General features: G+C 33.6%; 2 protein-coding genes across 4 annotated transcripts in view; both read right to left on the reverse strand.

Annotated features, from left to right (window-relative positions):
- The window catches only part of LOC145334460 (uncharacterized), a 39814-nt gene extending 36988 nt beyond the window's left edge, over positions 1 to 2826 (reverse strand). Inside the window, exons 1-4 of the mRNA XM_080179924.1 lie at positions 2755 to 2826; positions 1502 to 1567; positions 673 to 748; positions 81 to 182 (exon numbers count right to left, since the gene is read on the reverse strand). Coding sequence (XP_080036050.1) covers positions 81 to 182; positions 673 to 748; positions 1502 to 1567; positions 2755 to 2804 — 294 coding nt within the window. The 5' untranslated portion in view covers positions 2805 to 2826. The remainder of the gene's footprint in view (positions 1 to 80; positions 183 to 672; positions 749 to 1501; positions 1568 to 2754) is intronic.
- Positions 2827 to 10873: 8047 nt separating this feature from the next.
- Positions 10874 to 16911, reverse strand: LOC145334540 (uncharacterized). Of its 3 annotated transcripts, none has more exons than XM_080180000.1 (5): positions 16830 to 16863; positions 15177 to 15226; positions 14044 to 14110; positions 13505 to 13588; positions 10874 to 12568 (listed from the first exon to the last, which is right to left on the reverse strand). In XM_080180000.1, the coding sequence occupies exons 3-5, from the start codon at positions 14062 to 14064 to the stop codon at positions 12035 to 12037; spliced, it is 639 nt and encodes a 212-aa protein (XP_080036126.1). In that variant the 5' UTR covers positions 14065 to 14110; positions 15177 to 15226; positions 16830 to 16863; the 3' UTR covers positions 10874 to 12034. The 3 variants fall into 3 exon arrangements, with proteins under 3 accessions (XP_080036126.1, XP_080036127.1, XP_080036128.1); XM_080180001.1 differs by having other exon boundaries at positions 14044 to 14176; XM_080180002.1 differs by lacking the exon at positions 14044 to 14110 and having other exon boundaries at positions 16830 to 16911.
- Positions 16912 to 22195: the final 5284 nt, after the last annotated feature.

Below are 22195 nucleotides of genomic sequence, written 5' to 3' on the forward strand. Positions count from 1 at the left end.
AGACAAATTGTCAAAGTGTCTCCATCACTTAGAGCAAGGTAGTTGTCTGAATTATACATCTATATTTATACATTTATTACCTCATCATCTGGCCTCAGCATTTCACCACGGGTGGGAGAGGAACGTCTGGACCAAGTTCTTGAGGGACAATTAGAGTTGGAGTAGATGGACGTACGTCGGGAACCTTCAGTATATGTTTACATTGAAACTTTTTAGGGCAAGGTGACGTTTCGAGTCTTCCCCGCGCCCCCTTAAACAATAAAATATTGTGCGTGGGAATTGCAGTGTAACGCGATCAATTGCATTGGGTATAACGTAGGGAAACACTCAACAGACAACCAACTTTATGATTGCAGAACCTTTGTCTGGAGTTCCTAATATAACTGTGCATGGTAATAAGTTGCGCCTGTTTTGGGCCAAGGCATTCCCCCTACTGTAACAATGTATGCAGCGCACCTGACAAAGCAGCTGTACTTACTACTATTAACGTCTTTATTTATAATTCTAACCTATCACCTTCCCGATAACGAGCGGATCGCTACGTGTTAAGCCACAGTCACAAGGCAAGAAACATATCGAAAAAAAAACAAAATGAGAAAACAAAAAAAAGGATCAATAAAACCTTTTAGAAAAGCTTATAGGATTTTGTTTTCAAATTGATATTATAAACATTCCTTTGTCTCGTTGGGGCTGGGGTGAAATGACACGGCTTTCACTCTCTTCCTCACTTTCAGCTAGCACTTCTTGTCTAAATAGATAGATACATAGATAGATAGATGGATAGATTGATAAATAGATAGATGGGTGGATATGGAGATATATTTATAGATAAACGTTAGATAGATAGTTTTACTAAGATATGAATGGATTTATACGGAAAAGATAGGGGATGTAGGAGATCGTCATTTGAGCCAGATGCAAGTTATTAGAAAACATGAAAATCTGATTTACATCCAAGAAATAATATATCCATTACTAGCGGCTACGTCCAAAGAGACCTCTAGAGCACTTGAGTAGGGGCAATTGAATTCGATAACCCATTTTTTATTTAGATTAAAAAAGTAAAAAAAAATCGGGTATAGTCCTTTCCACGACATCCCTCCATAAGGGGCGATTCTTCGTATTTTTCACAGTAGCTTTTCTCCTATTTCTCCGGGGGGCTCTAACCATGCGGGGCCAATTACCTAACCCTGTGGGACAATCACCTAACACAATATAACCTAACCTAACCTAAAAGAACCTATAAAAAGCCATTTTAAAAATACGACGAATCGCCCCTTATGGAGGGATGTCGTGGAAAGGACTATACCCAAAAATTCAGGTGGGATAATTTTTTCTGAGGGAAAGTTGTGGTTTTTTCCCCAAAATAGTAATAAACAAATAAACCCAGACATTGAGCATATTTCCTGTAAAGGAGAACCATATCACATCAGAGGTTAGAAAGATCTTTCGGAACAGACAGACAGACAAACATCCTGTTATTTTATTATAAGGATTGTACCTGTTAATAAAAGGTTTAAATTCTGTCTCCTCATCCAGAATATCCATAGGCTCCATAGATCCACACCTGCACAATAATAGTATTATAGACACCTTTCCTCGGATAGTAAAATAAAATTATAAGAATATCCATAGGCTCCATGGATCCACATCTGCATAATAATAGTATTATAGACAGCATTCCGCGGATAGTAAAATAATAGTTATAAAATTAAAATTCTGTTTCCTCATCCAAGATATCCATAGGCTCCATAGATCCACACCTGCACAATAATAGTATTACAGACACCTTTCCACGGATAGTGTAATAAAAATTATAAAATTAAATTCTGTCTCCTCATCCAGAATATCCATAGGCCCCATGGATCCACACCTGCACAATAATAATATTATAGACACCTTACCTCGGATAGTAAAATAAAAAGTTTAAATTCTGTCTCCTCATCTAGTATATCTATAGGCTCCATAATTCAACATCTGCATAATAATAGTATTATAGACACCTTTCCGCGGATAGTAAATAAAAATTATAAGAATACCCATAGGCTCCATAGATCCACATCTGTACAATAATAGTATTATAGACACCTTTCCGTGGATAGAAAAATAAAAATTATAAGAAAATCCATAGGCTCCATAGATCCACACCTGCACAATAATTGTATAATAGACAGCTTTCCGTGGATAGTAAAAAAAACATTTAAAATTAAAGCTAGTTTTGTTAGCCGCGAGGAGCCAAAATGTAACTTTATTTTATTTTGATCTTCGCGTAAAATTGTTTGTATTATGATGCTATACATGATTTTTCAGTATGGCTGAGAGCCGTGAGAGCCGGTTCTAATTCAGAGAGAGAGAGAGAGAGAGAGAGAGAGAGAGAGAGAGAGAGAGAGAGAGAGAGAGAGAGAGAGAGAAAAAAAGAGAGAAAGAGATAGAGAGAGAGAAGACTTTAAATTATATAGGAACCAACAGTTTTCTAAACAATTTCTTTCATGTTGGGTACATTGGTTTACTATGATTGCCTATACTCAACAACCAATAATTAAAATCTTTTAAGTCTAAAGAAGTGATGATTTTGTTTATCATCATTTTGGATGTACATACTTTTATCGACTGTTTTCATATTCCTAATGAACTCTAAGAACACGCCTTATTCTTGTCTTAATATTAGATAAAGTTGTCTATTTTTAGGAGTTATTTTATCATCTGTTAGAGATTAGAACATTTTTAAAAATTTGATAATAAATAATTTTATACCTAGAACTTCTGCCAGATAGAAGGTTAGCACGCGAATTCTTTCGGGACATTTTTATTTAGTTTCTGTTATCTAAAATTTATATACTAACAATTTATTGCATAGTATTATAGCCAGCTTTCCGCGGATATTAAGCAAAAATTTTGCCTGGAGAGGTTGAAGGCAACGGCTAACAAAAATGGCATTACTTTTTAAAATTTCTATTTGATCAATCTTGGAAAATTATCTTTAATGTCGTACATGATTTTACAGTATGGCTGAAAACCGGTTCTAATCCACTGGACATTATTCAGTTTCGAAGCCATAATGAAAAAAAATTAAATCTTTATTTTTAATAAAGGAAAAACATACAATTTTGAAAAATTTGATTAATTTTTAAAAATAAAATATGTGTTTGCATTTTTATATCAAAAATAGCGGCTACGCATATAGAGGCCTTTATGGACACTTCAGGTGAAGGTTTTTTGGGGAAGTTGACCTCGCCCAAAATGTTTGAAAAAGAAAAAGTAAACAGTTTTAAGAGCCATCCAACAGAACTTTAGAATCTCTTTATGACGTCATGCAATACAAATTGCAAAAGATAGGCTAATGCACAGACTAAATTACCATTTGCAGGCAAGTATACAGTTTTATTGACCAATGGCAGGCCAGTATACAGTTTTATTGACCAATGGTAGGCCAGTATGGCGTTATTTTTTTCGGCACTGTAAACAGCTTCAGAATTAGATATACAATTTTAATAATTTTATTGAAATATACTCGAGACATTATTTTTTTGTTTTAAAAAGGAATAAAATAAAACACAGGTAGACATATCAATGTTTTCAATGTGGCAGAATGACCGCTCGTGCGTGACTGAATCAAATTCCAGCGCGAGTAACCAACTTATAATTTCACACATAGTTTTGTCCCCTCAAAAATTCTTAATATCTATCTATCTATCCTATCACCGCTCTCTCTTTCTTTCTCGCTTTCTCCTTCTCTCTCTGTCTCTCTGTCTTAGTCTCTTATTCTCTTTCTCTTTTTCTGAATGCCACATATTTGTCTCTCTCTCGCTCCCTCCACCTTCCATCCCTCTCTCTCCCTTTCTCCCTCTCTCTCTCTCTCTCTCTCTCTCTCTCTCTCTCTCTCTCTCTCTCTCTCTCTCTCTCTCTCTCTCACTCTCTCTCTCTCTCTCTCTCTCTCTCTCTCTCTCTCTCTCTCTCTCTCTCTCTCTCACTCTCCCTCTCTCTTTCTTTCTATCTTTCTCTCCCTTACTCTCTTATTTTCTTATTTTCACTTATTTCTCTCTTTTTTCGTGCCCTTTTGAATCATTTCCTTTCGCGAGTAACCAACATATAAATTTACTTATACTTATTTAATCCATGAATTTTAAGGGATAAGACAATGGATTTATAATTTATTTTTACCTCAAATTAAAAACAACTAAATTAACTTTTCTGCAGATTGAAATTAATGACAGAAAAGGGTGAACTTTCAATAAAGATTTTTTTACAATCACTAAAGTTTTTAAGCCACAGAATTAAAAATTATGCTTGTTAAACTTAGGGTACCCACCCTAATTTTCTCCTTCATTCCTTCGCCTCGAAACTTAACTATCGTTTTTTTTTCAGTTCTCACCTGTAGGAGCTATATTTCAAAGTAGGAGCATTGGGTACAATTATAGTCTAAAACCATCCTTAGACCTTAATTTAAAATAGCCTAATATTGAAAAACTCAATCAGTTCAATGGTAAGCGAGATCTTAAAGGACTTACAAATAAATTTTGAATGAATATTTAACTACAAGATTTCGAAAAAATATGTGAATATGTATCCTCAAATGAATGCATAATTTCCTGTTAACATTTTTGCGCTCTAGCGCGCCTGTCAATCTCTCTCTCTCTCTCTCTGTAGTACCTCTTTCATTCTTTCTACCTCCCTCTCTCTCTCTCTCTCTCTCTCTCTCTCTCTGTAGTACCTCTTTCATTCTCTCTCCCTCCCTCTCTCTCTCTCTCTCTCTCTCTCTCTTTCTCTCTCTTTCTTTCTCCATTTCTCTAGTTCCGTTATCTATCTGTCTGAAAAATTTATTAAAAAGGTTTCGTGAAGTTATAAATTATTTATGTTTTTAAAAAACAATATTTTAACTAGATATTTGACTTTTTCTGTGATCTATTGTTTGGGGCTATCTTTTAAAAGTTTGGGAGGGGGAAGGGGACATTTAAAGTCTAGAACCATCCATAGACATACATTTGATAACAAAATTGAAAATATCTAAAATTGATAATAAATCGGTTCAGTGTTTTAAGAGATCTTAAAGAATGAGCAAAAAAACTTTTTATAATTCCATCACGATTTTGTACTATTCATTTAATTATTTTTTTCTGTTATGAGTAAGACATCATTCGTTTTTCTGTATATTCTGGATTTCATCCGGGATTTACGAGGATAGGTTCTAATGGAAAAAAATAATAAAAGTATCATGCATTTTACATTAAAGTATAAAAGGTAGAGGGGCAATGAGCTACAAGTAACTCTGCCCACAGTGCGGGGACCTTGTCCCAATTTTGTATTGGATTTTTAAGATGATAGCTAATAGCGTCGGAAACACAGCCCAGTCACTACAAAAGAACAGAAAACAATTTGCTGGCAGACGCGAAAGGTCTCCACCACAGGGACCAAGTAGTTGTCTGGATTATACGTTTATACTTATATATTTTCACTTGGGGAGGAAGTTGTCTGGATTAAACATTTAAACTTATACATTTATTACTTTGATTGCTGGTACATTTTGTGTTTGGGAACAGTTATTTCTCGCATCGTATTATAAACAGCTTTAAGCAGATTTAGAATGTACACTTATAAGATTAAGACCATTTTTTTAGCCCCGAGGTGCCGATGGAACGGGTTTAAAAACTGGTTTTAACCTTATGATTGTACATTTTTATATTCGTAGAAAGCTGGATATAATACGATGCTCACATAGTTTTTTCGTATGGATGAGAACTGGTTCCTATACACCGGATTTTATATTTTTGTAAATCGTTGTCCGCTCCCTTCATGTCCCCAATAATTCACATCAGATGGGGGGAGAAGACTTTGCACTAGTCCCTACAGTTTTTATTACGATTTAAGGCATTTTTATTGAATTTTGAATGGTGGTACATTACGTTGAGTGTCTCAATATTTCAACCACTAATTGTAATCTACAGAAGGGGTAATTTTGTAAATCATCATTAGGGATATACATAAATTCATCAATTTATAGGCCATTGTCTTATCCCTTTAGATCCCTGATTTCACATTCATGGTATTTGATTAAATTCCCATAACTGATAAACTATTATCAAATACAGAGGATCATGTATATTTCAGTAAATATATTTTTAAAAGCGACGCTTTTCTATAATTAGGGTCGGTCCGTACGTCCGTCCGTCCGTCCGAGATAGATAGCTTTTATTCGTTAATTTAGGCATGTTAGAATTGTCCTATCGATTTCAAATTTTGCATGATGATTCCTGTAGTAGTTAGGTACGATTTAAAAACCGTAGAAACTCTATAATCATTACCAGAATGTCCGTACGTCCATTTTAAACATGTTGATTTTCTACTTTTTTAACAACAAATTTTTATGTGATCTAATTATCCGTTTGATCTGATTTTTGGTATATTGATTCCTGGGACAACAAAGAACAATAGTATAGGCGAATCAACTCTATAATCAAGTCCTTAAAATGTAAGTATGTCCATAAACATTATCCTATATCAAGCAGTTTTCCAACAAATTTACTTAAATTTTGCTTCGACTCTTTCGATACTTTTATATTCTAATTATTCAGTTCAGACACTATACAAGTTTGTCCTACCGTTTCAGTGCTTCGCTTTTATGGATGTTGTCATCCTTGTTTTTTATAAAAAGCAGGAAGGGAGGGGACATTGGAATGTAAATTATACTAATACCTAAGGGTTCGAAAGCATATATAAGTACTCTTTCAATGAAAAACTTGGTGTTCTTTTATAAATTTTGCGCTGAATTTTTTCTACCTTTAGAAGCAGAGACTTTAAGTGATAAGATAATGCATGATAATTCAATTATGATACACCCTTCCTATATAGTAAAATTACTGGTATATATTTTAATTGTTGGAACCAAACTTTAAAGATCCAATAAAGTTTACAAAGAGGATGTTTGTAAAACTTTGGGTACCAGTATAATTTACTGTCCTATGTCCTATGGAGGGAGGGAATTGGGCTGTCTATTATACTAGTCCCCAACGTTTTATAAAAAGTTTTCTTATTGTTTGGCTCAATAACTTTGAGGGCTTTTATTGAATTATAATTAGTTGGTTCACTAAGTTTACTGTCTAAACGTTTTAACCACTAATTGTAATCTGCAGAGGTGGTAATTTTTTTCTATCATCAGTGGTAATGTACATCAAGTAGTTTGGTCATTGTCTAATCCATTTATATCCTGCCAATGTCCCCTCTCTCTGTCTTATGTAATTATGTAAGGGGGGTCTTTTATCGCGTATTTTCCATAAAGTTGAGTAGAAACGTTTAGTCAAATGCTCTTATTAAGTCAAATTGTTAAAAGCGAAGCTTTTCTATAATTACGGTCGGTCCGTCCGTACGTCTGTAACGGATAGCTTTTTTCGTTAATTTAGACATGATAGAGTTGTCCTATCGATTTCAAATTTTGCATGGTGATTCCTTTAGTAGTTTGGTACGATTTAGAAAGCGTAGCAACTCTATAATCATTACCAAAATGTCCGTACGTCCATTTTAAACATGTTGATTTTTTTACTTTTTTAACAACACATTTTAATGTGATCTAATCATCGGATTGATCTGATTTTTGGTATATTGCTTCCTGGGACAAGAAAGTATAATGTAATTAGCGAAGCAACTCTATAATCAAGTCCTAAAAATGTAAGTATGCCAATAAAAATTATCCTGTATCAATCAGTTTTTCAACAATTTTACTTACAATTTTGCTTTGACTCTTATAATTTATATTATGATAATTAAGTTTTAACAATATACAAGTTTTAATGTCCGTTCGTCCTACCGTTTCAGTGCTTCGCTTTTATGGATGTTGTCATCCTTGTTTTTAATTATGACCAAATGTATATGTATGAAATGTTCATAATTAAGAACAACTTTACGAAAAATACGCGAAAAAATAACCCCTCTTATTTTGTGTAGTTTCACCTAAATAAACCTGGTCTACAAAAACTCGCAGAAAAATGTATATTGGCCGATAATAATGTCTAAAAATTTCACACTCTCACAAACCAGGGATATAAAGGGATAAGACAATCGACGATAAATTGATAATGAAAATGCACGAAATTACCCCTCCCATAAATTACAATCAGTGGTTATAACGTTTGGACCTCAACATATTGAACCATTCAATCAAAATTTAATAAGAGACCCCAAAATTGTTAAGCTTACGAATAAGAAAACGTTATTATAAAACTTTGGGGACTATTAAATAAAGAGCCGAATGTCCCCTCCCTCCCTGCTCAGAAACTCATGAATACTAAAATATTTCAAGATTGTAAGGATAGGTTAAATCTTTTTTAAGGTTAATTTTGAAAAATATAGAATCAACGATAGAATATTTTAAAAAGTAATTGAAAGAAGGTACTAACAATATTAATACTGCGGTGCTCCCAGTAACCAATATAACCTAACCTAACCTAACAGAAATACGTAAAACAACCCATTTAGTTTGCATCTATAGGTGAAGTTGGTTTCCATTAATATTAAAAAAAAATATTAATTAAATACCAGTTTTGTTAGTCCGGGCCTGTGGCTTACAAAACACATTTTAATCTCATAATCTTTTATTTCAATATTAGCGAAAATTTGTCTTTAATAATTGCGATATATAACTATTCCCTTTCTTCGAAATATATTTTTAGGCCCGGAACTTCATTCAGTATATTTTATTTTATTACTTCTTAGGAAAATTGATTTCATCAGAATTTAAAGATAAAAGCTTTTTTTTTACAAACACACGCAGCTTTTATTCATTAAAAAGACCAGGACAATCCTTGTAATAAAGTAACAGGATCTTTGTCTGTCTGTACTGAATGATCTCGCTAACTGCTGAAACGATATGGTTCTCCTTTACAGAGTAACTTATCCTGGGAAGGTTTATAGGTATTTTGACTTCATCTTGATTGATTTCATCAGAATTAGGAGATAAAAGTTTTTACACACGTATACACACACACGCAGCTTTTATTCATTTACAAGACAATCTATGTATAATACAAAGTAGCTTGATGTCTGTCCGTCTGTCTGACCGTCCGTCCCTTAAGATCTCGATGACCACTGAACCGATCGGATTCTACTCTTCAGGGTATATACCTATTGGTCCTGTGGTGGTTTTAAGCTATTTTCTTGGGGGGGTGGGACACCCCCATCCCCCAAAAAATTACCTATGGGCAAAGCACCTAGAGCCCAAGTGCGAATCCGCTATCTTTATAATAAAGTAAGAGAGAGAATCTGTGTGTGTGTGTGTATGTCTGTACAGAAGAAATTCACTAACCGCTGATATGGTTCTCCTTTACATGGTAACTTTTCATAGGTTCTCCCTTCCCACCCCTATTTTTTTTATTTTACAGTTTGGGTTTTTTATGGATTCAAGCAATCTTTATTTAGATTCAAAATAAAATATTTATCGCACCGTATTATAGACAGCTTTCCACGGATATTAAAATGAAAACCTTTAACCAAAAGGCAGATGCAGATATTTATTTTATGATTTTTATTTAATATTCGTGAAAGATTGTCTATTATACGATGCTTCACATGATTTAGAACCAGTTCTAACCCGGCGGATATTAATCGGTTTCGAAGCCATACTGTTTTGTTTCTTCAAGTGATGAATTTATATAAGAAGAAATTTTGATTAATATCATTTTATCACCATCCATTGTCTTTTCCCTAAATGTATATATGATATACAGGGTTGGACACATAAAACCGGACATTTTTCAAACGGCCATAGCTCCAAAACTACTTGACCAATCAGGACGTTTGACCCCACTATAAAAAGCTTAGGATATGATCTTTTTGCCCATAAAAATCTTTGGATGGTGGAGGACATGCACTACGAGCTGGCCGTGCATATGTTCAACAAGGCGGATTCGGAGTGCGCCCGTAATATACCCTGGATTCTCGACTATGGCCTACTAAATCTGACCTTAGTCCATCTGTAGATGAGATAGAATTATAAAACTTGCTGGAGTTACTGTTAGATACATAAGTAAGACACTAGAAAAGGCTAGAGCTCTCTATCCTAGCTGGCTTGGCCGTAGTACTCCGGCAAAGTGAAACCTGGCTGAATGTGAGATGTTGGATATTTCTTGTTTCTGGATTTCAGAGGCCCATATGGTACCCTGAAACTCTTTTTAGTCTCTTTGTTGCGCTTATAACCCTAGCTAAATCTTCTTGCCATCATATTTTTTTCTTGAGTGTCTATTAAAACAAAAAATAATATCTCATACTTCAAATGTACACGATTTATATTCTTTAATTCGTAATTTGTATCTATTATAAACTTCTAAAATACATAAATTCATAGTTTGTCTCATGTTTACCTCGAAATAAATTATATAAAAATAAAATAACAACAAATAGCAATACAACAGTACGTTCGTTACGTTTTCAACAGGACCGTTGTACTGTGTATACACTGTACAGTACACATATGGGGAAGAAAAAAAGACATACTTTTTTCATTTTGTTCATATAAAGAGTCAGCTGTAAAAAGTCGCATTTCTTAGGATAAAGCTTTTCTCATGTAAAATTATATCACGTATAATAATAAAAAATTATTTTCTAGTATAGTGTAACGCATATTACAAAACCTTTAATAAGTCAGCTATGAATAATTGAATTCCTTGATATAAAGTTAGCTTTCTAGAAGTTATATACACGAAAAATTTTAAGGTGTTTTGTCTGCTGGAGAAGTTCCTTTGTCAGATTTACGGAAAAGGGGTTCAGACTATGCTTCTATTCTTATAATTCTATTTGCATTACATTGTAGTACTGAGTGTACTAATCAGCTCTTGGTGTCGGACAAAAATTATTATAGAGTAAGCTTTGTTGAATGATAAAGCTAGTCTAGATTTACAAGTGTATTTTCTAGCGGTGAACAAATAACTAAATACAATTAATCAATATGGATAGCAAATATCATACATGTCATAGAATGAGCTTAATTACAAGGTAACGGAGGGTGGGTTAGGCCTTTCCCCTAGCTGTAGCTAAGGAAGGTGACTAGCCACACCATCCCCTCTCCATCCTGTCCAGAAGCAGGGAGAACTATTTAGACAACTCTCTTCCTGATATATTTAGTGGAAGAGAGCTTAACAAATAAACTATAAATTTTGATACATTGATAACAAGCATAAATCAGTTGCTAGGAGCATAGCCTATTATGCCTATCTCTACCACAATATTACTACAATACTTTTTTTATCAACTAGCGGCTTCGCCCCTAGCCTCTAGGGGCTTTGCCTAAAGAGGTGATAAAAAAATTAAGGCGAAATTCGTAAAAGGACCAAGGAAATCTCCTACAAAAAGGACCAAAGAAATCTTTTACAAAAAAAGGACCAAAGAAATCTTCAGCAAAAATTTTTTTTTTTTTTTTTTTTGGGGGGGGGGTTGGGGGTAACTCACCTCCCCCGAAAATAGCTTAAAACCACCACAGGACCAATAGGTATATACCCTGAAGAGTAGAATCCGATCGGTTCAGTGGTTACCAAGATCTTGAGGGACAGACGGACGGACAGACATCTAGCTACTTTGTATTATAGAATACAAATTTGTATTTATAGTGAAACCTTTTTAATCTCATAGAATGGTGTTAGTTAAGTTTTAACTAATAATAAAGAATCATAACAATTTTATTCTCAGAGTTTCTCCAATCTTAAATACACGAAGAATAATCAATGAACAATTTGCTACATTTATCATTAATAAACAGCATTTTAAAACCCAAAATAGCTAAAAATAAATATTGAAATAATAAACTTATAAGTAAATGTTTTACATGAATATTATGGTAAACCATTAAATTAATTACTTTTCAAGGAAACTTCGAAACCGATTGATATCTGGTGGATTAGAACCGGTTCTCAGAAATATTTAAAAATTATGTATAGCATTGTATTATTTCCAGTTTTCTACAAATATAAAAATGTACAATTGTAAGATTAAAACCAGTTTTATTAGACCATGCCATCAACATCTTGGTTAAAATCTGGTTTTAGTCTTATAATTGTTAATTTTTTATCCGCAAACCACGTTTCTTACCATCCACAAAGTAACCATCATAACTAGCTCCACTTGAATACCTGTATACCCCAAAACCAGTTCTCTTATCATCCTTCCAGTCACCATCATAACTATCTCCAGCACACTTTGATCCAGGACTCCATTTATAAAATCCTTTACCATGCCGTTTACCAAACTTCCACTGTCCAGCATAAATTGCACCATCCTTGGATACACCAAAACCATGTCTCTTATTATCCACCCAGTCACCATCATAACTAGATCCAGAAGCCCATTTCATAAATCCTTTTCCATGCGCTTTATCAAACTTCCACTGTCCAGCATAAATATCACCACTTAGATTCTTGTATACCCCAAAACCATGTATCTTACCATCGACCCAGTCACCATCATAACTTCTTCCAGCCCACTTTGAACCTGGACGCCCGGTTATAAACCCTTTTCCATTTGGTTTTCCATTTCTGACTTCTCCAATATATGTAGATCCATCATCATATTTCAGTGTTTCTCCAGATGATTCCTAGAAGTATAAGTATTTAACATTTAATGATATAATAGTCCACGCCAGGCTACAATTGAATCGAGACAAAAGTAAGTGCCGAGCTCTGGGACCTATACATGGTGAAATTAGACATAAAACCATGATGATTCCAGGTAAAACCAAAATATTTCAGCGGGATCTTTTTGAGAAAATTAGATTTGAAAATTTCTAATTCAATTTCCATCCCCTAGGAGTTACTGCATAATCATGGCAAGAAAAGCAAAGATTATTTATTTAAAATTTTGAACAACTTTGTTTTTATAAAGTTCTTCATAAAACAACTCCTAAAGGGAGTTAATTAATGGCCATTTTTATCAATTGCTTTGCTAAGGTGACGGAAATTTAGCCTTAAATAAATCATATATGGAAGGTTTTATGACGTCATACGATAGAATAGCCAATGAGAGGCCAGTATACACGGTAATTGACCAATGGTAAAATTTATGCTGGCCTCTCATTGGTTACTTTATCGTATGATGTCATAATCTTTGGATCTGAAACCGATTAATACCCAGTGGATTAGAACCGGTTTTCAGCCATACTGAAAAAGTATGTCTAGCACCATATTATATCCAGTTTTCTCTACTAATAAAATAATGTACAAACATAAGATAAAAACCAGTTTTTAAGCCTGTGCCTTTGGCATCGTACATTTTAATGTCCTTGGAATGCTGATATGCACGAAACGATTGTGGAGGGTCTTTAATCATCTTTTTCCGGATATCCAGCTAATTTATAATGCCGGATATCCAGTATCCAGCAAGATATCTGGCCAACGTTCAATATCCAGCAAATTACCGGATATCTGGAATTAAAAATCAGCAGGATATCTGGTATCCTGATAGTTTCAATATCTAGTATCTGGCTGGATATTGAAAATTGCCGGATATCCGGCCAAACCCTAGTAAGATGTACCTGAACATTCTTCAGAAATATAATTATTATCAGCATCAAAGTGGATGATTTTAACCGTAAGCATAACCTTGCTAACAACCAAACCTAAAAATAAAATAAAAACTTTAGCTAAACTAGGGTTGGGCCGGATATTGGGCCATTTTCAATATCCAGCCGGATATTTGATATTGAAACTATCCGAATACCAGATATCAGGCTGATTTCTAACGCCAGATATTCGGTTAGCCGGCCGGATATCCGGTAATTTGCCGGATGTCAAACGTTGGCCAGATATCCAACCAGTTACCGGACATCCGGCATTAAGAATCAGCCGGATATCTGGTATCCGGTATCCAGCCAAAAAAGTATCAGGCCCAACCTTAAGCTAGCTGTTAAATGTAAACATAATACAGATTATTGCAAGGATTTTTTTTTCCAGTATGAATTCATTATCCCTTGGATTAGAACCTGTTCTCTGCTATACTGAAAAACCATGTATAGCATATTGTATTACAGACAATATACCACTAATATTAAAATAAAAATCATAAAATCAATACCTGTTTTGTTTGCTCAGGCATCCAGCCCCTCACAGCTAACAAAACTAGTCTTCAGCTCATAATTTTTTTATATATCCATGGAAATATGGCCATAATACCAAGCAACAAATTATTATTTTGACAGAAACTAGAACTAATCTAATGCGTTTTTTAAGGGAAGCTTTTCTATAATTAGGTTCGGTACGTCCGTCCTTAACGGATAGCTTTTTTAGATTTAGGCATGTTAGAATTGACCTGTTGATTTTAAACTTTGCATGATGATTCCTGTAGTAGTTAGGTACGTAGGTATAGCGTAGCAACTCTATAATTATTACCAGAATGACGTATGTACGTCCATTTTAAACATGTTGATTCTTTAAAGTTTTTAACAACAATTTTTCATTTGATTAAATCATCCGATTGATATGTTTTTTGGAGTACTGATTCCTACTACAATAAGGTAATATATTATAAGCGAAACATCTCTATAATCAAGTCCTAAAAATGTCAGTATGTCCTTAAACAGAATGTTGTATTAAAGAAATTTTGTAATAAATTTACGTATAATTTTGACAAAACTTATATATTTTTATATTTTGTATATTCAGTTCTGACACTCTACTAGAGTTAATGTTCGTCTGTTATACCGTTTCAGAGCTTCGCTTTTATGGATGTTGTCATCCTTGTTTTTTAAACAAATAGTTTTTGTTTTATTTTGCAAACACTTTTTAACAAGCATGACAACATCCTAAAAGCGAAGCACTGAAACTGTAGGACAAACGGACATTAACACTTGTATAATGTCAGAACTGAATATTCAGAATACAAATGTATATGAGTCGAAGCAAAATTGTAATTAAATTTGTTGAAAAACTGCTTGATGCAGGATAATGTTTATGGACATACTTACATTTTTAGGACTTGATTATAGAGTTACTTTGCTTATAATATTGTACTTTGTATTCCAAGGATTAATAAATCATATGAATCGGATAACTAGATCACATACAAATTTGTTGTTAGAAAGTGAAAAAATCAACATCTTTAAAATGGACGGACATTCTGGTAATGGTTATAGATTTGCTACCATCTCGGATGTACGGACGGACGGACCGAACCTAATTATAGAAAAGCTCCACTTTTGAATATGGTACCTGAGACATATTGATGGTTCAGATATTATTTTCTTAGTTGTTGGAGGGCTCTGAAATTATGATATTATTTTTATACATACATGATTATAACTTCTTGCCTGCGCGCTCGGAAAATTTGGGTCATGTGCATACAATCATGTGCATACAATCATGCGCATACAATTATGCGCATACAATTATGCGCGTACAATCATGCGCGTACAATCATGCGCGTTGGCTTAGCTAAAGTTTTTACTTATGTGGTGTTACAAAAATTGTAACATTATACACTGTGGGCTATAATTGAATCAAGACAAAAGTAAGTGCCGAGCCCTGAGATATTTCAAAATATTTCAGCGGGGGCTTTTTGAGAAAATTAGATTTGAAAATTTCAAGTTCAATTTTCACCCCCTAGGAGTTGCCGCATAATCATGACAAGAAAAGCAAATATTATTTATTTTAAATTTTGAACAACTTTGCTTTTATGAAGTCCTTCTTAAAACCTCTCTATATATGATTTATTTTAGGCTGAATTTTCGTGACCTTTGCAAAGCAAGTGATAAAAATGGCCATTTATTAACTCGCTTCAGGAGTTATTTTATGAAGAACTTTATAAAAGCAAAGTTGTTCAAAATTTAAAATAAATAATATTTGCTTTTCTTGTCTTGATTATGCGGCAACTCCTAGGGGGTGAAAATTGAACTTGAAATTTTCAAATCTAATTTTCTCAAAAAGCCCCCGCTGAAATATTTTGGTTTTACCTGGAATCATCATGGTTTTATGTCTATTTTCACCATACATAGGTCTCAGGGCTCGGCACTTACTTTTGTCTTGATTCAATTCTAGCCCACAGTGTATTTATACTGACAACTCAAGAGAGTAATCGGTTAGGTCCCACAAGTTTTTTTGGGGTATAGCCCATTTCGTGAAATTAGCAGTAAAAACTTATGACAACATCCATAAAAGAGAAGCTCTGAAACGGTAGGACAAAAGGGTATTAACACTTGTGTCAGAACTGAATAATCAGAATATAGATGTATATGAGTAGAAGCAAAAAGGTTCTATGATATTATACATAGTTCTAATTTTTTTTTTAGATTTTATTGCCATCCTTTGCCATTTTTAGTTCTGGTCCCAAACGTAAAATTTTCATTTTAAGAAAATTGTTTAAATTACAAGAAACGGGTATGTCTAGAAAAGTACCTACAACTACAACAAAAAATGGAGATTTTACTTCTTTTAAAGGCTAAACGTTTAAAGCATTGCATATCAAACCAAAAATGTATAATACTAAACAAAACTATATGTAGGAACCGTACTTATGTTTCCAAAAAAAAATAGAGCTCATTCATATCAGTTCTAACGGTATGCAAAGTATTTTTTATACTATTAACACAAGCCGTGCAATTAGAAGTTTGAAATTTATTTGCATTTTTTTGCTCACCCTTTAGTTATTTATTTGATTGTATCACAGTTTTGTAGAAATATGCAAAAATTATCCTATGACATAAAGGTTATTGTCTAAAGTAAAATATCTCAGAAATTTCTAGTCCGAATGGGTTGTAATGTTAAGGAAAGTTTTATAACTATCTTGGGTTGGTTTTGGGCTATTTTTCCGACCTCCCGCGCACTTGAACACAGACCTAGGTTTAATCAACTAAAAAGTATACTTACAAGGCTTAGTGTTTTCAATATCACAGACTGCAAAGAACTGATGTGAAATCCTAGTATTTTCACTATTTTCTCTTTTTTTTGTAATTCACCAATTTAGAAAAAAATGTGATTCACCGAGATTCTAACCTATATATTGACGTAGATGTGGTTGTGCGTTTGTGTGTATGTGAGTGTGTGTGTGCGTGCGTGCGTGCGTGTGCGTGCGTGTGTGTGTGCGTGCGCGTACGTGCGGGCGTGCGTGTGGGTACGTGTGTGTGCGTACGTGCGTGCGGGCGTGCGCGCGTGCGCGTGTGTGTGTTTGCCTTTGGGATTGTTTGAATATTGTAATGATACCAGAGAGACAGAGAGGGACTGTTCATTGCTTTAGTCCCCAAAGTTTTAGAATTTCTTTTTTCTTATTCATTGGCTTATATTCTTTGGGGACTTTTTTCGAATTTTATGTTGGTTAATTAAGTTGAGTGTCTAATCGTTTCAACCACTGATTGCAATCGACATAAGGGGTAAGTTTGTGTACATCAAATTATCGGTAATTGTCTTATCACTTAAGATCCCTGGTAATCTAAAGCGCAAACGTTTTCATTTTTTGTTGTTGTAAATTCCCAACTTGAAAAAAAACTGATTTGAACAGGATGTATCATTATGTAAAAGTAACAGGATCTGTGTATGTTTGTGTGTCAGTCTGTCTCGCTAACGGCTGAACCAATATAGTTCTCCTTTAGAATGTCCTTGGAAGGTTTGACTATAGATAATGACAGTTTTAGAAAAATGATTCCTAGGACAACCTCATCATCTATCTATCTATCTATCTATCTATCTATCTATCTATCTATCTATCTATCTATCTATCTATCTATCTATCTATCTATCTATCTATCTATCTATCTATCTATCTATCTATCTATCTATCTATCTATCTATCTATCTATCTATCTATCTATCTATATATCTATCTATCTATCTATCTATCTATCTATCTATCTATCTATCTATCTATCTATCTATCTATCTATCTATCTATCTATCTATCTATCTATCTATCTATCTATCTATCTATCTATCTATCTATCTATCTATCTATCTATCTATCTATCTATCTATCTATCTATCTATCGATTGATCGATCGATCTATCTATCTATCTATATATATATATATGGGCCTTCTAAGGGATGGGGGGAGGGGATGGGGAAGAAGGGATAGGGATTAGAAGGCCCATAATCAAGTAATCCCACCCCCTTACAAGACCCTTATTTAAAATAGGTATATATAATTAAAATGCCCCCCGCCCCTAAAGCAAAGTATCCTCTAGGGGCACTTTGATTTGGGAAGGGGCAAAATGTTCAAAATGCCCCCCCCCCCTTAAGACAAAGTGCTTCGCACGCCACTGGTCAAAATCAACTATCAAACCCCATTAGCCCCTCTGAAGTGCCCCTAAGGGCCTATAGGAGCCTGGCAACAAAACCTATTATAAAAAGTAGTAAGCTTACTTTGTCTGTAGCGAAGGATCTCGCTAATCACTGTACCGAAATGGTCCTACTCTTCAGTGAAGCTTTTTATAGGTCCTGGGATGGTTTTTAGCTATTTTACTTTTTATAAAAAGGGTTTTGTATGGGTTTTGGCTATTTTTATCCCCTCCCATATCCCTTAATATAGAGCCCCTAGGTAATGGAGGCTTCTAGGGGGCGTAGCCGCTAGTAATTTAACAAAATAACAAAGATATTAAGCGTAAGCTTTTATAGATGGGATTTGTAATTTTAAATAAATTTAAGCAATAGTTTTTATCATATAACAAATCATATTAGTTTATAGGAATAGTAAAGAAATTTGACATAATGAAGATACCTTCCCCCCAACATAGTTATAAACCTTCCTATTACCTATTAGAATATGTCATTGATTTGTAAAGATTAAGATTAAGCAAGGATGACAACATCCATAAAAGCGAAGCAATGAAACGGTAGGACAAACGGACATTAACACTTGTATAGTGTCTGAACTGAATAATCATAATATAAATGTATAAGAGTCAAAGCAAAATTGTAAGTAAATTTGTTGAAAAACTGCTTGATTCAGGATAATGTTTATGGACATACTTACATTTTTAGGACTTGATTATAGAGTTGCTTCGCTTATTACATTATACTTTGTTGTCCTAGGAATCAATAAACAAAAAATCAGATCAATCGGATGATTAGATCACATAAATATTTGTTGTTATAAAAGTTAAAAAATCAACATGTTTAAAATGGACGTACGGACATTTTGGTGATGATTATAGAGTTGCTACGTACCTAAATATTAAAGGAATCACCGTGCAAAATTTGAAATCGATAGGACAATTCTAACATGCCTAAATTAACAAATAAAAGCTATCTATCCCGGACGGACGGACCGACCCTACTTATAGAAAAGCTTCGCTTTTAAAAAGAAACTACATAAAAAACATAGCTCGGCAGCCGTCTGTCAGCCGGCCGAAAACCTCTTCGGAATCAACCTTTCACAATTAAAAAAATTATGTAAAAAGTCTAAACCAAATCCAAATATGGCAGTCCCTCTTTAAAAAAATTCAAATGGGTTAGGATTTGAGGCTTAGTCGCGGCTGCCGAGCCCTGATAAGAAAGTATTAGGACACTTTTAAAGTAAATCAAAAATAGTTTATGAGTAATTTGTAAGATATTTTTACTATCTATGCATATTTTATATAGTATGGGCTTTGAAAGGAATAGAGTTTAATTTACAATTGTTAATAAATACATTTATTTTTATAAGTAAACTAACTTATACTAGTTCTTAATTGTTTTGGATTTGGTAATTAAATAGTCCATTATTGCTTAGAACTGGTTCAGCAGCCATTTGAAAAACCATGTATTGCATCGTATTAAAGACAATTTTCCACAAATATTAAAATATAAATCTTGAAATCAATACCAGTTTTAATCTTGTATTTTTATTTTGATATCTACGGAAAGCTGTCTATAATACGATGCGATAAATAACTATTAATGAACTCTAGAAACGTTTTGGTAGTTTCTCTTAATTGGTTTAGTCGAGCAAATAACTCCTACACCATTACTTTGAAATAGATTATTTTTACGTTAGGTTATATTGAGTGCAAGGTAGACCCGCATGGTTATGGTACCACATGTTCGAGGTTCGATAAATTAAAGTTTCACGCAGTGGTTAGGCATAAAAAAAACCTATTTAAATTCATTTAGTTGCTCGCTACTAACTTTGAGAGAAGGCACCTTTTTTTAATAGTGAAGCTTTTCTATAATTGGTGTCGGTACGTCCGTCTGTCTTACCATTTCAGAGCTTCGCTTTTATGGATGTTGTCATCCTTGTTTTACATTTAATATTATCAACTTAAGGACACCCTTAACCATTTTAATGTCCCCACTGGTAAATGAGGTAAATGTACTAAACAGTAACACGCACAAATCACAAGATATTTAATGACAGCTCACAAATTTTCAAATATTTCTGGACAAAGAATAAATCTTAGCTATGATAACATTGATATAAACAAAATTGATTAATATTTTTACAATTTTACCATTTTACATCTAAAACGACCTAGCAAAATAAAAAATAGTTTATTTTTTTAATAATAGGTTGAAAAACACACTAACTTTAAAATATCCAATTGTACAGAAACTTCTATTAAAACAAAGTGTTTGAAAACAAGGATGACAACAAATGATGACGGAAGACCGAAGAAAAGAAGACAGAAGAATGATACAAAATCACAAAACTTAATGACCCATCCAAAGTTGTTGAGCCAACGAATAAGAAAAAGCCACTATAAAACTTTATGGACCCATTGTTGATTGTCTTGTCCTATCCCCAAAGATCTCTGCTTGGGGACACACAGACCAATGTACTTGCCTTAAAAGAAATGTAATCTTTTTATCATACAGAGTATTCGTATTTTTTACTTTCAAATATACATACTGTACGTTATGTCAGTAATCATATTCATCAAATTACTTAATATTAATGGATTTATTATTACTGGAGTTTACACCCAGATTATCATGTACTTTAATAAAGTGATGCTCGTAGCTGGCTAAAATAACGATACCCCCTATCCATCTACCCCTGATGAACGAACTGACCAATAAATAAGGTCCATATTAGCATCCTTAATTGCCTACAATTTTCCCCCTGTCAATTTATCCACGTATATTCTATATCCATTTTACTATGATTATTTAACAGAGACATGGAAAGAAACGTAAAATCATATACATCCCAATTAATAATGAACAAAATTACACTTTTTTAGATTAATGGATGTACAGTTTGAACATAAAATTCGATAAGTACCCAAAGTTTTGAGCCAACAAACAAGATAACGTGATCATAAGACTTTGGGTACCAGTGCAATTTACAGTTCAATGTCCCCTCCCTCCCTGGGCAATTTAATTCCATTTCTATTTAATTTACTAAATGTATAATCTAAAATATTTATTTATCTCATCGTATTACAGACAGCTATCTGTGGATATTAAAATTTTTAATATTCCTGCAACATAAGTGTTTCCCCCTACGACAGCTGAAAATAGGTTTTCCTGATTTTTCTCCGAATTAATTTCATTCTTGGTATAAGCTGGTAAAATTGTCTATAATGCGATGCTATACATGATTTTTAAGATGGCTGAGAATCGGTTCTAATCCAGCTGATTTATTAATTGGTTTCAAAGCCATACTAGAAATTATTATTTTGATAATCTTTATCGCTTTACTCTCAAATTTGTTTGATAGTGTTAATTTTACCAAATAAGGTAAAAACTGTCTGTAAATATTTTATCGGATTTATATAAGTGTTTATTTAATGCTGAAAAAAAAGATAATTATTACAGGTTAGGTTGAGTTAAGATTAAACTCTAGGATAGCTTAGAGGCAAGAAATGTGTTTTTTTAGACACTAGAAAAAAAGGTTGGGGGCTTCAGTTGTCGAAAGAAAAAAGTTCTACCTAAATATTACCATAACAATTAGGGGTTATAGTCCCTTTTGTGGCAACGCATTTTAAGGGGCGATTCTTCGTATTTTTCACAGTAGCTTTTCTGCTATTGCTAGCCCCTGCGGGGGGACTCTAACCCTGCGGGGTCAATTGCCTAACACAATATAACCTAACCTAACCTAAATTAACCTATACAAAAAAACATTTTGAAAATACGACAAATCGCCCCTTAAGTGAAAATTAAATGTCTTTTTCGATGTTCAGAATGAATAAACACTGATTATTTTTCATTGATATAGAAGTTTTTACCTAAATCAGGGAACTAAAGGGATACGACACTTCCCCAATAAAGATACATATACCTATCTGTAGATTACAATTAGTGGTTGCAACGTTCGGACACT

Source organism: Acartia tonsa, chromosome 12, assembly GCF_053477335.1.
Source record: "Acartia tonsa isolate MP-2025a chromosome 12, ASM5347733v1, whole genome shotgun sequence".
Classification (NCBI taxonomy): domain Eukaryota; kingdom Metazoa; phylum Arthropoda; class Copepoda; order Calanoida; family Acartiidae; genus Acartia; species Acartia tonsa.